The sequence below is a fragment of the Pinus tabuliformis genome, chromosome 2_2, assembly GCF_031772625.1.
Source record: "Pinus tabuliformis cultivar Carrire ecotype Pingquan chromosome 2_2, CPIR1, whole genome shotgun sequence".
In the NCBI taxonomy this organism is placed as follows: Eukaryota; Viridiplantae; Streptophyta; class Pinopsida; order Pinales; family Pinaceae; genus Pinus; species Pinus tabuliformis.
This window is the reverse complement of record NC_142300.1, coordinates 764,755,860-764,772,373: the sequence shown is the minus strand read 5'-3', so window position 1 is coordinate 764,772,373 and position 16,514 is coordinate 764,755,860. Positions and strand designations below refer to the sequence as shown.

The 16,514-nt window shown below is 38.4% G+C and overlaps 1 protein-coding gene and 1 pseudogene across 1 annotated transcript; one reads left to right on the top strand and one right to left on the bottom strand.

The window, feature by feature from the left end:
• The first annotated feature begins 7,522 nt into the window (after window positions 1–7,522).
• On the top strand, window positions 7,523–8,758 carry LOC149194935 (putative pentatricopeptide repeat-containing protein At1g68930 pseudogene; annotated as a pseudogene).
• Window positions 8,759–12,562: 3,804 nt separating this feature from the next.
• Window positions 12,563–15,173, bottom strand: LOC149194934 (cinnamoyl-CoA reductase-like SNL6). Its single transcript, XM_089407848.1, has 6 exons — window positions 15,023–15,173; window positions 14,600–14,751; window positions 14,314–14,505; window positions 13,199–13,352; window positions 12,862–13,054; window positions 12,563–12,665 (listed from the first exon to the last, which is right to left on the bottom strand). The coding sequence occupies exons 1-6, from the start codon at window positions 15,171–15,173 to the stop codon at window positions 12,563–12,565; spliced, it is 945 nt and encodes a 314-aa protein (XP_089263974.1).
• Between the last annotated feature and the right edge of the window lie 1,341 nt (window positions 15,174–16,514).

Sequence of the window (16,514 nt, the reverse complement as noted above, 5' to 3'; positions counted from 1 at the left end):
ATTATTAGAAAGAATGTTTAAAAATGTTGTTGTACCCAACACTCTCCAACCCAATATTGTAGAAATGTTGTAACATAATGTTTTGTTCAACATTTTGACTCAATCAAATTTCATGGAAATAAATAAAAAATAAACTAAAAAAACAACTTAGATTCATCTTAACTTTTAGAAAGATCAAATATCTTGAAATGCAAATCTCTTTTAAAACAAAAAGAGATTTGACCCTCCTAACACGTGATAAATCCTAAATTAAAATATATATGAATTGAATATTTAAAAAAAAATAATATAACGTAACTTTTAACAACATAAATATATTTAACCAACTCAAACAACTCAAACCTATAATTTTTATAAATTCCCACCGAATTAAAAGTAATGAGAATGAAAACTAGGGAAAGTTAAGCATGGTCAAACTCCTATTGTGATGCCTAAGCATTGAGTGAGACTACCACGGTTTTAAACATTGTCAAACTCGGCATCATTCGACTACAACTACGTGGCCTTTATACACCTTTCAACGTGTTTGGCATTTGTTTTTTATCTTCGAATTTGTATCCGAGTCCTTTACCTAGGTGGTGGAGGAATTGCCTGGACGGCCAAAAGTGGCTGGAATCTGGGCAAAAAAATTTCAAAAAATCTTGTAGAGGCAGTGTTTGAATTGTATTTTTAATGGTGGAAATGGATTCAGCACCATCGAAAAAGTCTAGGACACCTAAAATTTTGAAATTTAACAACTATAACTTGGATTTACAAAAATCTCTGCCGAATTTTCTCTAAATATGACCAGAAATTCTATAAGGTTCCATGCAATTCCTTCCGCTAGTTAGACTATGGCATTTGTATCAATTTTATTTGGATGTCATGGATATGCTTTTAGATGGGTTGGCACACGCATCTGGGGAAGATGATTATGCGCACGCATGATAGGGTTGTGTGGGTGTCGTTATTGACCAGGCTTGCAAGCTATTTGAAGAACTCTAGGGATCCGCACAAAACTTTGAGGCTGCAGGCAAGTCTCTTGGGCCCAGGGTAGGAATTTCACAACTCAAGCCCCGGGGGCCCGGACCACTACTTCAGCCAGTAGTAAGAGGATGCAAGAGGAGATTTAGAAACTCCAGGTCCAGAGCCAGCCCTATCTGTCAATTCAGTTGGCTGAGTTGAACCAGTATCCACAACAGCCCTTTCTGTTATAAATTAGCGAGCATTTTGTGCACCTTAACTTGTTGAAGGAATTTTTTAATTGTATCTAAGAGTTTTTTAATTGCATTTGAGAGTTGAGGTTCAGATTGTAAATGAGTTATGTCGTAAGGCGTTTCCCTTTGAAATGAATTGCCCCAACTGTCACCGTGTCCTTTTATTCACCGTGGATTTGTGGTGTTTGACGATTGAACAAAGTTTGATCGTTGATCCAAAACTGAAACGGTTCATGAAACTGAAATGGTATATGTCAGATGTGGGAGCCTGGCGGATGCTCGTAGAGCTTTTGACCAAATACCAAAACGTGATGTATGTTCATGTACTGTGATGATCGCGGGTTATGCCGGGTAGAGGGTAGCCCACGAGGCTTTAGGGTTGTTCTTCCCCATGCGGCGAGAAGGCGTCCAACCCAATAAGTTCACATTCACCAGCGTACTCCCTGCTTATGCCAACTCTGCAGGCATTAGAGAAGGACTGGACATTCATGAAGAGATCAAAAGAAGTGGATTGCAGAGTGATGTATGTTGGCGAGGTAAATCCCCTCTACGGACAGAGGCGATACCTACTAGCCCAGACCAGGTCTAGCAACAATCAAACAATGCTATCATGCAAGTTCCTAATTGCAAATTAAAGGACAATGATGAGAACCTACTTGGATTCCAACACTAGTATTTGTAGAAGAGTCGCCGCTCCCATTCCTTTGCTCCGGCCGGTCATGATCCCCACGATCTCCATGAATGGACACCTGCACATGCAAAGAACAACACAAATACAAGCATAAAATCCAATAGATGCAATTATATATCGGTCAGAAAAGATATAACTCAAACATCATTACAAGAAACAATGACAGTGGAACCATAATGATAGTCATCTATTATTGATAAACAACAAAGAAGAATACAACCATAGTTCTGACGTCAAATCCTCCTTTGGTTGGGTGATCAGCTACATATGCCTTGCAAAGCTTGTCAAGATTGGGAACAAGCCTCTCTCTCTTTGATTATGAATGCAAAGAAGACTCTTATGGCAATCTCTTAGACTTCTGAAAGTATAATTCTCCATATGCTCGAACTAGCTTGTCAAAGGCAACAGAACAAGCTTTTATAGATGGAGGAGAAGGAGATAAGATCAATCACACCATCTATGGGATTGGGTTTATCCTCAAAAAGCTATCATGGATAGAGGAAAGGGAGATAAGATTAATCGCGACATCCATGGGATTGGCATTATCCTTAAAAAGCTTCATGAGTCGAAAGGAAAAAACCTTCGCGCGTGCATTTGTTGAAAAACTTTCCCAATCTCGATTGGCGCGAGTATAGCTTTGAGACAGAGCGCCAACTGGCATGCCCTCTTTGGAGGATTTCCCCCATTGGCGCGAGTAATACACTGTGGATCCGCGCTAATGGAAAAAGGGAACTTTTTAAGGATATTCTGCAGGAGATGTCTTCAGGGCATATGAAGTCCATACTTAGGGGAACATAATGCAAGTGTTTTCAAGTTATGTCACTTCTCACAGGTCCCGAAATGAGTCCTCCAAAGTGCGGGAGAGGGGTAACAGGGACGGTGACAAATGGTGACAAATTATTGTGTAACAGATGCCCCCTAAAGCATGAGGCCTGAGAGAGAGGGGTGAAATTCTTTACAAGAACACATGTAACTGAAAATGTTGCCGCCAGAGAATCTGCATAGAGAGGTACAACTGATATCTCAAGTACATGATATATGTGGTATGGGCGCAGCCATCCATAATAGAGTACATAATAATCTACATCCAAGGTATGGGAACAACCATCTGGTGAGGATCGATGAATAGACTCAGGCATGGTTGCAGCCATCCAGTGAATGAGTCATGTAATAATCACAATAATCCACAAAATCGCAACCTGGATTCCAGGAAACAAAATCCAGGGTCTTGCACTCCATCTCGACCCGAACAAAAGTACAAATTCAAGCATGTGAATACATGAGTTGAATTCGAACATGCATGAACATCGTATGATTACTAGTCAATAATGAAAACTATTAACAGACGCGAGAGGTACCACCGATAATGACAATGGCCCTCAAGGTACTATAGGTACAATCTACGGCGTGCGAATCAGTGAGCTGGCGTCGAACACCCGTAGAATCATTCGATCAGAGGCCAATGATGAAAACCTCACGTTGAACATGAAGAACCTGCCATTGAGGCATGCAGGCTCCAAGGCACCGGAAGGGAGTCTCTAAATCAGCTTCCTGGATAATGAGCTGAAGTCGACAGGAAGTGACCTTGATCAAAGGTGGGCCATAGTGTTTCCCACATCATCGAAACGAGACAGAGGAAGAATGTTGTGGTGAATCAGAATTATGCGAGCTATCAGAGGGAGGTTGTTATTCTGCAGAGGTCAACTTCTCTTGAACATATTGGCGGCACGATAGTGGACTTGGCAGTATTTGACAACAATGGATCAAATGTCATGGTGACGAGGCAATGAGCAGATGAGAGGTCAAACAGGATCACCCAAACCCACAGAGGCAATTGAAAAACGAGATGATATGTCCCCACCCAGACATGAATGCAAATAAAGTGCCATGTTCAAGAGCGACATACTGCCGACATGACAATAATTATGTTTCCATTTTCCCCCACCATTTCTGGCGAGTACCCCAGTTATTTTTATTAACAAGCTTGATGGGGATAGCATATGCTTGTGAGGCATCATTTCGACGGAATCCAATGTCATCAGGTTTTAACGAGTCTCACAGAGGAAGAACTCGGCATCTTTTCATGTTTAGAGAGTTTGAAAAGACAACAGAAAAGAAAACTCCAAGGGTGTCCTTTTTCATAAAGTTGTGTCTCTCGAGCTCGAAAAAGTATAAAAAATGATCGAAAGAATCGCCTGACCATTACAATCGAGGAGTACTTTTCATAGTTAGTGACTTCGACCTGAAAAAAGTAAAAAAGCAATCGAAATCACGTCGTTTCGTAACCGTTAACGAGCCTGAAACGACAAGGGCCCGAAAATCTTTTCGTTTTTTACACGGTCAGAAAAGAGTTTAAAGATGACCACCTCTTATTCACGTTTAGCGAGTGAAGAGGAATAACTCGACAATCTTTTCGTCTTTAAACGGTCGGAAAAGAGCTGAAAGTAGACCTCCATTTTTATTCTCTTTAATGAGTCAGAAAGGAAAAAATACTCGGAAATCTTTTCATATTTTACGAGTCAAAAAAGAGCTGAAAGTAGACTCGTCCAAGAGGAACGAGTGGTATGAAGGGTAGCAACTGGTTCCGGTAATGGTGGAACTGCTCAAAACATGTAATGGTCAAGAGGCTGGCTAATAAAACCACTCATCGCTGCGGTTCTTCAGGAAAGGATAAACAACCAAGTGAGAGCATATGATCAGCCAAAGAGATGGTGGCGATGGAATGAAGCAACCAAGGCTCATCTAGCAGAATTTAGCAGATAAAAGGCAATCACGAGATGTAAATCGGGTATGGGTTCATTTTTACACAAGCTTGAACCATGGAGAACTCTGCTTAGATTCGATTTCATGTTTACACAAGCTTGAAACAAAAAACAATGCTTGTTATCAGTTTGCATGCCCCCAACATAATTACGCAAATTGAGGTACATGCCCCCCAAGCTTCATTGCATTCAACAAAGTGGATGGAATGAAGGTTCACTCTCGAGATCTAGGAAAGACTCGACTTGTATTTTACTAAATCTTAATCAAAAGACTCGATTTGAAAAAGGGAGTTGTTTCAATTTTTAATGAGGTTGACGTAGTAAAAGAACTATCCTCATAACCCTTGTTTCATTTTTTAACGAGGTAGCCACAAGATCAAAACTATCCTCCGACTTCCTGTTCATTCTAATGAAGTTCGGGCGGAGCATAGTTCATTTTCCTATGTCAATCTCCTTAAAAAATCCTCTGTGGACAAAGGCGATCCCTACTAGCGCAGACTGGGTCTAGCAGCAATCAAACAATGCTATCATGCAAGTTCCTAATTGCAAATTAAAGGTCAATGATGAGAACCTACTTGGATTCCAACGCTAGTATTTGTAGAAGAGTCGCCGCTCCCGTTCCTTTGCTCCGGCCGGTCACGATCCCCACGATCTCCGTGAATGGACACCTGCACATGCAAAGAACAACACAGATACAAGCATAAAATCCAATAGATGCAATTATATATCGGTAAGAAAAGATATAACTCAAACATCATTACAATGAACAACGATAGTGGAACCATAATGATAGTCATCTATTATTGATAAACAACAAACAAGAATACAACCATAGTTCTGACGTCAAATCCTCCTTTGGCTGGGTGATCAGCTACATATGCCTTGCAAAGCTTGTCGGGATTGGGAACAAGCCTCTCTCTCTTTGATTATGAATGCAAAGAAGACTCTTACAACAATCTCTTAGACTTCTGAAAGTATAATTCTCCCTATGCTCGAACTAGCTTGTCAAAGGCAACAGAACAAGCTTTTATAGATGGAGGAGAAGGAGATAAGATCAATCACACCATCTATGGGATTGGGTTTATCCTCAAAAAGCTATTATGGATAGAGGAAAGGGAGATAAGATTAATCACGACATCCATGGGATTGGCATTATCCTTAAAAAGCTTCATGAGTCGAAAGGAAAAAACTTTCGCGCGTGCGTTTGTTAAAAAGCTTTCCCAAACTCGGTTGGCGCGGGTATAGCTCTGAGACAGAGCGCCAACTGGCGCGCCCTCTTTGGAGGATTTCCCCCATTGGCGCGAGTAATACACTGTGGATCCACGCTAATGGAAAAAGAGAAATTTTTAAGGATATTCTGTAGGAGATGTCTTTAGGGCATATGAAGTCCATACTTAGGGGAACATAATGCAAGTGTTTTCAAGTTATGTCACTTCTCACAGGTCCCGGAATGAGTCCTCCAAAGTGCGGGAGAGGGGTAACAGGGACGGTGACAAATGGTGACAAATTACTGTGTAACAGATGCCCCCTAAAGCATGAGGCCCGAGAGAGGGAGGGGTGAAATTCTTTACAAGAACACATGCAACTGAAAATGCTGCCGCCAGAGAATCTGCATAGAGAGGTACAACTGATATCTCAAGTACATGATATATGTGGTATGGGCACAGCCATCCATAACAGAGTACATAATAATCTAGATCCAAGGTATGGGCGCAGCCATCCAGTGAGGATCGATGAACAGACTCAGGGATGGTCGCAGCCATCCAGTGAATGAGTCATGTAATAATCACAATAATCCACAAAATTACAGCCTGGATTCCAGCAGACAAAATCCAGGGTGTTGCGCTCCATCTCGACCTGAACAAAAGTACAAGTTCAAGCATGCGAATACATGAGTTGAGGTCGAACATGCATGAACATCGTCTGATTACCAGTCAATAATGAAAACTATTAACAGACGTGAGAGGTACCACCAATAATGACAATGGCCCTCAAGGTACTATAGGTACAATATACGGCGTGCGAATCAGTGAGCTGGCGTCGAACACCAGTAGAATCATTCAATCGGAGGCCAATGATGAAATCCTCACGTCGAACACGAAGAACCTGCCATTGAGGCATGCAAGCTCCAAGGCACCGAAAGGGAGTCTCTAGATCAGCTTCCTGGATAATGAGCTGAAGTCGACAGGAAGTGACCTTGATCAAAGCTGGGCCATAGTGTTTCCCACATCATTGACACGAGACAGAGGAAGAATGTTGTGGTGAATCAGAATTATGCGAGCTATCATAGGGAGGTTGTTATTCTGCAGAGGTCAACTTCTCTTGAACATATCGGCGGCACGACAGTGGACTTGGCAGTATTTGACATCAATGGATCAAAGGTCATGGTGACGAGGCAATGAGCAAATGAGAGGTCAAACAGGATCACCCAATTCCACGGAGGCAAGTGAAAAATGAGATGATATGTCCCCCCCAGACATGAAAGCAGACAAGTGCCATGTTCAAGAGCGACATATTGTTGACACAACAATAATTATGGTTCCATTTTCCCCCACCATTTTTGGCGAGTACCCCAGTTATTTTTATTAACAAGCTTGACGGGGATAGCATATGCTTGTAAAGCGTCATCTCGACGGACTCTAATGTCATCAAGTTTTAACGAGTCTGACAGAGGAAGAACTCGACGTCTTTTCATGTTTAGAGAGTTTGAAAAGACAGCAAAAAATAAAACTCCAAGTGTGTCCTTTTTCGTAAAGTTGTGTCTCTCGAGCCTGAAAAGGTATAAAACAATGCTCGAAAGAACCGCCCGACTATTATGATCGAGGAGTACTTTTCATGAGTAGTGATTTCGACCTGAAAGTGCCTTTGTAAATATGTATGCAAGATGTGGGAGTGTAGAAGATGCACGCCATTTGTTTGCCAAAATGCGTAAACAAGATACCGTGTCGTTGGCAGTCAGGATTGCAATTGTTACGCGGAACGGTTGGGATGAGGAGGCCCTCAAGCTTTTCCGAGAAATGCAATTGGCAGGTGTGAAGCCAAACTCGAAGACATTCCAATGTATTCTCCTAGCATGTGCCAATTTGGGAGCTCTAGAACAGGTTATGGAGGTACATGAAGAAATAAATAGAAGGGGATTCTAGTCTAAGGTATCTGTGGGCAATTCCCTACTAGACATGTATACAAAATGTGGGAAAATGGACAAGGTACGTGAAGTATTTGACCAAATGAATCTCCGAGACATCATATCCTGGATGGTGATGATTGCAGGGTATTCCCAGAATGGGCGTGCCAAGGAATCCCTGAAGCTTTTCCAGCAAATGCAATGGGCTGATGTGAAGGCGATAGCAAAAACATTTGCTGGTGTTCTCTCAGCATGTGAAAAGTTGGCAGCATTGGATCATGGTATGGAGATCCACAAGGAAATAATTAGTAGTGGATTGCAGTCTGATATCTTTGTGGAGAGTGCCCTGATAGACATGTATATAAGTTGCGGGAGTATAGAGGAGGGACACAGATTATTTGATAAAATTCCATTACGAGATGAGGTATCTTGGACAGTAATGATTGCAGGTTATGCACAGAATGGTTCGGGAGAAAAATCCCTGAAGATTTTCAAAGATATGCAACTGGCGGGTGTGAAGCCGACTACAAAAATCTTTGCCAGTGTTCTTTCTGCATGTGGCAACTGGGCAGCTTTGGAGCAAGGTGTAGAAATCCATGAACAAATAATTAGAAATGGCTTTCAGCTGGATGTCATTGTGGTCACTGCCCTATTAGACATGTATGCAAAATGTGGTAGCTTAGACAATGCATGCCACCTGTTTGACATGATGCGACATCGAGATGTTGTCTGTTGGACGACCATGATTGCAGGATATGCCATGCATGGCTATGTAAGTGAGGCCATCACACTCTTTGAAAAAATGAAAGCTTGTGATGTAAAACCAAACCATATCACAATGGTTTGTGTTTTGTCTGCCTGCTGTCATGTAGGCCTAGTCTATGAGGGCCTTCAATACTTCAATTGCATGAGGGGCTATTATCACATCATACCTGCGATGGAGCACTGCTGCTGGATGGTTGACCTGATTAGTCATGCTGGGTAGCTAGATGAAGCAGAAGGATTTATCAATAAAATGCCAATCAAACCTGATGCATCTGTTTGGATGCATTTGCTTGGAGCCTGCAGAATACATAACAATATAGAGTTAGGAGAATCCGTGGCAAAACACCTTTTTGAGTTGGATGTGAGAGATGTTGCACCTTATGTGCTTCTCTCAAACATATATGCTATGGCTGGTAGATGCGTGACTTTGAAAAGGTTAGAAAAATAATGAAAGTCAGAGGATTTAAAATAACTCCTGGATGCAGTTGGATTGAGGTCAACAAACAGGTGCATGCCTTCCTTCTGGGTGAGAGGTGACATACATGACCAAAGAGGTTATAGATATTGTTTTCAGAGATGAAGTGAACAGGGTATTTTCTGATCTAGTTTTCAAGGCTGTATGCAAAAATGAGGAGCAGACTTTAATTTATATAGCAAACGACTTCCATACTTCCCTCAATCAAAAGCCCAAGTGGTATGCAAAACTAGAGATATGAATTCCCTCTACCCACCTTGCATTTTTCAAAACATAAAGATAAGCTTCATTCTTAAGACAAGGAGCAAGCATTTTCACTCAACGTGTTTTAATTAAACCAATGAAATTGTTATCATAACTGTCAAATAATTCAACTTTAGTCAACAGCCTTCTCATTCACTCTGCAAGAGGTTGAGTCACGGATACCTTGTTAAATTGCTACTAGGCTCAGATACCATTCTTTTATTTAATTTTCCTCAGACTTGTCATTGAGATTACATGCCCTAACTGTATCATGCAACTTCTGAGGTGGCCGACTTATGAGGGACAAAATGTCTATTCCTTGTCGTGGCAAAGGAATAAATATAGATCCAAAAATATCTAATCACATGGTGCTTGCTACGAGTGTGCTTTGAATCTCCTCTAGGGTAACTACAACAAGAAATTTATCAATCCTGCAATCAACATATGTTAAACCTTGGAGAAGTTTCCTAGCACTCGTTTTCTCCCCTTGGTCTTTAAAAGATTATCCATGGTAATCATGGAAGTGGAAAAGTTACATGAATACATTTACTGGCCCAGCATGCAAGCTGGGGAGTTTCAGATCCATCTCAATGATACATTTAGCATTACGAGCTAAACCAAATACATTGCTGATTATACTAGAATAAATTGTTTATTCTGAACAGTTTAGAGAGCCCTCGAAAGTTAGTGTCTTTGATGAGATTAGAATGACAAGAAAAGGAGTGACCTTGATATTACATCTTCGCAATAGTCCTGTCTTTCTAACATTTTGTTTGGTGGACTTAGAAGTCTCCCTATTTGGATGAGTGAGGAATGAAATGTAACTTTCAAATAAATTGCCATTTCAGCAATAACCAGATTCAATGATTGGTTGCATTGTTGAATATAATTGGAAAATCTTGAAATATCATTAATGATGTTTATCATCCTACTAATATTGTTGTCCATGTCTGACTCCCAAGTATCGTCCTGCTAATATTTTTTTCCATGTCTGACTCCCAAGTTCTCCTAGTCATCTTTTTTTCTTTATTGCTTTGTTCCTGTTATCCTTTGACTTGTCGGGGTAGCTAGAGAATCAATTCACTTGTGTTTTGTATCAGAACCAGCGATTCCATAAATGAGATCTATGGAATTTCCATGGAAATTTGCCAGAGATTTTTTTAGCATACTTAGCTGACCCTTGTGATTTCAGGTGTTTGGGAGAGAGAGATTATACCAAACTATGATGCACTCTATGTTCGTCCTCTCACACATGATGATGTTGCTTTTTGGATGTGGGTTGTGATATATGGTAATCATTGGTATATTCTATACTGGCTCATAAAACTTTAAATTCTTGTCTTTTACCATGTTGTACCATGGTTTGTTCATAATTTACCTCTAGATATTGTATCACCTTATGAATCAAGTTGAACTGCTAGAAATGAAGGTAGGTGTTTTACATCATTTTCCCTACTCATTTTGCACACCCCATCACTTCATCAACATTTTCATGCATTATCATCACTTCTCCTTCCATGCTTGAGTTATCATATGTATTGTAGCAAGGTTCAAAATAAAAAGGAAAATTATTAGGTATAAGAATGTCTAAATAAAAATCAAAGAGCTAAAAAAATGCTCGAGGTATAAGCAACTAAAGTCACATCATGCACATGAGACATGTTGCCTTGCTATGAAACCCAGGTGAAGGAAAGAAAGAACTAAGCATATAAAAAGAGAAAAAGAAAAATAATCTCTAGCTCTTGAAACATCATTTCCCTTGTACCACATTCACCATCATCACTTGCACCCTATTTAGAATCCTAAGAAATACATCTTGTCTTACGGGTTTTCACATGTAATTAAGGTTAACGATGTCCACACGATGGTCAAGTTAGGAAAGAGTTAAAGATTAAATTAGTCATCGAGTATTAAGAGATTTCACTTGATATTTCACTTGATTGTAATGATTCGAATTTATGAAGGGAAGAAGTAAGAGTTATGGCCCTGTTGTGGCTAGTAACAACCCCCCTTTTTATTTAGTTTTAGAAATAAAACTAAATAAATGGGGACCCTTCTAAAAAATAAAAAATAGTGCTTATCTTTCCCTTAGTTTATTTTCAAGATATATGTGAAAAAATTAATCAATCCTATAAAAAAAAATTAACAAAGTAATATTTTCTTATATTGTTGAGATGTGAAATGTGAATTAGTTACTTTATGTAAATTTAATATAGTTCAAATTTATGGAGAAATATTTGAAAGTAAAAACTACTTACAGAAAGCAAGTAGACTCAATTAGTTTTTAAAAAAGTGAATTTATTTATGTATTTAAAAATATATTTTTAATAATAATAAATTATTTAAATATTGACAAGTATAAAATAAAAATTAATAACCTTAAAATTATAAAAGAAAAGTGAGAAATTTTGTAGAGTTTGTTTAATCCCAACAAAAAATATTCATAAGATATATATAGTTCGTTTTTTATTTAATTAAGAAGCTTTTCTTTCATGTTATAAAATATATTAATGAACCAAAACCCAAATATATTAGAAAAAGAAATGGAAATTTACCTTCCATTAGCTCCAAAAACTGAATCCATTCCATACTTTGAATAATAAAAAATAAAAAATAAAAGTTCGATCTTCCAAGGCAGAGCATTATTCTATTTTTTATCTTGTAATTGAAGAATTTACCATCCCAATATATAAAGATGCTCTCAATTTATAAGAAAATATAGAGATAGACAAAAAAATAGCCCTTCTGTAACAAAATTGCCACATATAAGCGAACATTACATAGTCCATAAAACAGAAAAAGTGTAACTTCCCATTCCATTCATAACATAGTTGATGCTTAAAAAGTGTAACTTCCCATAATGGTAAAACAAACAGGAGGAACTTTCATAATAATAAAACAATTCCAGAGCATGAGGTATCCACTTTTTATTCACACACAAAACGGCCCATCAACAAAGCTTGCTTTCACTTTTCCTTGCAAGAAATCATGAATTTGATTTTACTTCAGAAATTAACCAAAAAAAAAATGCATATGGTAGAGAGCCTTAGTCACATCCTTAAACTTCAATGCTGGTCGTTATGGAAATCGACTTAAGGCTATTTCCAACTATCAAATGAAGGCTGGTGCTCGTAGTGAAGGAAATAGACTTATTATAAACCATCCAACAAACCTTGAAGTGAAAATTACATTACATTATGTACACAAATGGATATAGTTTGAACATGTAAACTCCCCAAGTTTTCTTTTGCCTCTCATTGATGGCTGTTGTTAAGCTATAACATGGGGAAAATCTCCCCCCTTCTCTTACAGTTCACTACTTAGGGTCGAATGGTTTCCATATCCAACCATTAATCCAGTCAACTTCTTATTACTCAGACACTGTTGGCAAACCGTCGAGTCTTCAAATCTGTTACCAAATTATGAAAAAAATCAAATAAATAATAAATTCATGACTATCTTTGGATAGTATCTATGTATGATTAATATTATTGTGACATAATAGCTAAGATAAAATATCATTAGGTAAGCAACCCAATTTAAATCTTGAAGATACATAATCTTCATTGATTTTAATATCTGAGGAATAATTAATTGCTCTGTACCTATCAGGGAACGGTATCAGGTGTTGCAAACTCTGTGCTAAATTGACAGCATCTTCTGCATTACTGACTATTTGATTGAAACATATATATCTCCCATAGGCAGATGGATCTTCATAAGCACATATATGTGCATCCACTAGAAACCTTATGTCTACACTAGCTAAAGTGCCCTTCTCGTACATTTGTGCAGCCCCTGCAATCACAAAGACTAGCCACTGTAAATAAACTAGCTAATATTTTTCACTTCCATAGATTAGATCCTCTCCAAGGGATTACTATACCATATTTGTATGTTTTAGAGCAGAGTCTATTTGATATGCAGATCTCTCACCCTCACCTTTAAGATATGCAATGGTAGATCCTGAGCTTTTGTATGTGATACCAGGTCCCACAATCAGAGATGAGTTGATTGTCACCATATTCAACCCCCTATCCATGGCCATCACCCATGCAGCCTTCTCTGGTAGTGTCTTGGCTAATGCGTACCACAACTGTGAACAAGAAATATTGTGTAATTAGAACATAATACCACAGATCATTGCAAGGTTCGGAATACTGTTATTAAACTGTACAACTTTGAACTCCACAAAGCCATTTTAGCCCTGATTCAGTATGCACCAAAGATTTAGACAAAGGTTACATATCTAGACTTTCTCATTATTTGATGAATTTATAACCTGGGCAACTTCAAAGACAAAAATGAATTGGATGTGGATTGTTGCATATAGAGAAGATATATGCACTCTGTTGTCTATGATGTGGTATCACTTCAGCAATCTTAAGAGGAAAAAGATCAATTGGATATGGATTATTGGAGGGTTATCTACAATATGTAGCATGTATTATCATTTGCGAAATTTTAAAAAGCCAAAAGCTAATTGGATATGGATTCATGGATTGAAAGAAGCAATATGAATATGTAGCATGTATTATCATTTGAGCAATTTCAAAAACCAAAAATCTAATTAGATATGGATTCATGGACTGAGAGAACGTTGAAGCAAGATGCATTGTATAGCTCAGTAAAATAATGGTGGACAAACTAAAATATGAAAGAGTCAATTGGATTTATTTCTTTAGATTGGAAGGAGAAATTATGCTTTTCCCCACCCAGATACAATTGTTACAAATGTCATGTTTATCTCATATTAAATATACTACTGTCATGGATTCCATCACCTTGGAAAACTACTATTGTAGCTGGCCTTGAAAAACTATAGATGCAAACGTTGAAGTTATTTATTAGATTAACTAATCTGATCAAAGCAGCTTTAGATGCAAACTTGTAAGTTACTTACTAGATTAAGCAACTAATCAGACCAACGCTATCGAACATAACATTCAGTTAGATAGCGTTAACAAGTTAAAAGGAAAAGGTGATAAATCAGTCCACTTTACTTAGATTGTATACTAAACTTAACATTTTGTCATTTAAAAATTATATATACAGACCTTCAATTTCATGCAAAGATTTTCATCACTCCAATGCCTCTCATCAAGGGCATTAACCTTGTAGTCTCCATCTTCTCTCCAAATTGTTGTAGCCACAGAAGAAGTGAACACAACTTTCTCAATGGTCAAGGTCTGAGCACATGCTTCCAGTGCATTGTGAGCTGCTTGTACTTCAAGTTCTGCCATCACTTCCTGTATTACACAAGTCCACACCTATCAATATTCAACCATTCCAATACATATACCAAAATGCCCACATATTTAATTCAAAGGTTCACTAACTTACATCATAACTTGCACCACTCTGAGGGTGTTCAAAGCTATAGAACAAACCAGAATAGCCCTTGAGCGCATCAGTAATGTTGTGATAATCCAAGACGTCTGCATAGAAGATATACAATCGATCCCCATGCAATTTTCTGAGAGACTCAACTTCGCCTGCCACCATTTAAAATCATTAATGAAGAATGCTAGCATACTATAAGTTCAATCAAAAAGAAATGTGAAAACCTTCATCTCAATTTCAAGGTGACTGGGAATTCAAAATAGGGATGGGATGGCGCAATTTTCCTATATTTATTCTTAGGGGTTTGAAAAAGAAGGTAATGCATCAAACTTGGGTTAAAATATTAAATTCATAGATTCATCTTAACGTGAAATTTATCAAGAAACTACTAAATCTTGTTCTCTTTTCGATAAATAAACATACCAGCGTCTCTCTGCACAGTGGCGTGCACTAAATAGCCTCGTTGCAGAAGGCCCTGAACAATCCACAAGCCAACATAACTGGACGCATCCATGACACAGAAGACCTTGTCATTACCCTCAGAGGGGTTCAGACTAGAGGTAAACACTAGCATGGCTTCTCTCTCCACAAATCATTTTTTTGAATGCAGGCCTGTAAGAGAGAGACATAAGTAAAAGAGTATGCGTGGTCGACCATGGCAGGAGCGTTCACTAGATTCATGGGATTGGCTTCTGTGTGAAGTTGAATGGAAGGGAGTAGTCTACCCAGGCGGAGGAATTGGTGAGGGAGTAGCCCGCGGGTTATTTCCGAATTCAAATTCCATGGTGAATTAACTTCCCGGCAGCAAGACATGATGGAAATCGGAATGTCTGTCAGGAACCTATCAGTCGTCGACATTAATGCGCAGGGTCGCAGAGCTAGGCGGAGGCCGCGGAGGGTTGCGAAGGGCGAAGGAATTGTCGGCGGCCGAAGCCAGAGGTTTTTCCGAGCGGCGACGGAAACCAGGCAATTCCTCCGCCTGGGTAGAGTACTCCCATCTAATTTGTTGAACTTCAACCTTGGGAACTAAGACGGATGTTGACTCTTTTTGTTGTGTCGTTTGTTTTTTCTTTCTAAATGATGATGTGCCCAACCATATACTAGCACTTACAGTAATATATTCATCTAAATTTGTCATACGTTTGCTTAATATTTTGTGCACTGTATGGGCTGTGATAGCTTTTTAATTTTTGTACTCCTTAGACATTCTTGCAAGGGGAATGTGATGGCCTTTTTATTTTTGTACTCTTAGACACTCTTGGTAGTGCCAAATGGTACTTTGAAATATTGTTGTTATAAAATAATAGCTACATTGCACAAGCATCTAGAATGCTGAAACATTGGGAATGTGGATATGAGGGTTTAGAACAGTGAAGTTCCTTCCAAATTTACAAGAAACGTCAGGTTGGGAGTGGCAATGCTATAAATTAAATAGTTATGTAAAAATATTCTAAATCACAATACATCTTATAGTGAGTAGTGCATTGATATATATCATATTTCAATTTATAAAATGTTTGAAGGTATTACTTACCAATGTTCAGATTAAATTCAAAATATGTTTGAAGGTATTACTTACCAATGTTCAGATTACATTCATACTCTGTTTGAAGGTATTACTTACCAATGTTCAGATTACATTCATACGTTGTTTGAAGGTATTACTTACCAATGTTCAGATACATTAATGATAGATGAATATAATCCATGTATATTTGGTTAAATTCAAAACTTACTAAAATATAATTCCAATATTGGAATGTTATGTTTCTTATAAATGCATATATTCTACTATTTATTTCAATCAAAATGTGGCCTATTTCTGAACTATTTTGTCTCCTAGGAATGCTTCAGATTTTAGTATTTAAATTTTATTTCAATCAAATGCCTCCTATCCGTTGGAAATGAAATATGG

Coding starts and splice junctions, on each gene's coding strand:
- LOC149194934 (XM_089407848.1), bottom strand. CDS start 15,173: ATGCTAGTGTTTACCTCTAGTCTGAACCCCTCTGAGGGTAATGACAAG. Junction 13,353..14,313: donor ATCTTTGCATGAAATTGAAG/GTCTGTATATAT, acceptor TCTTGTTCACAG/TTGTGGTACGCATTAGCCAA. Junction 12,666..12,861: donor CTGATACCGTTCCCTGATAG/GTACAGAGCAAT, acceptor ATTTGGTAACAG/ATTTGAAGACTCGACGGTTT.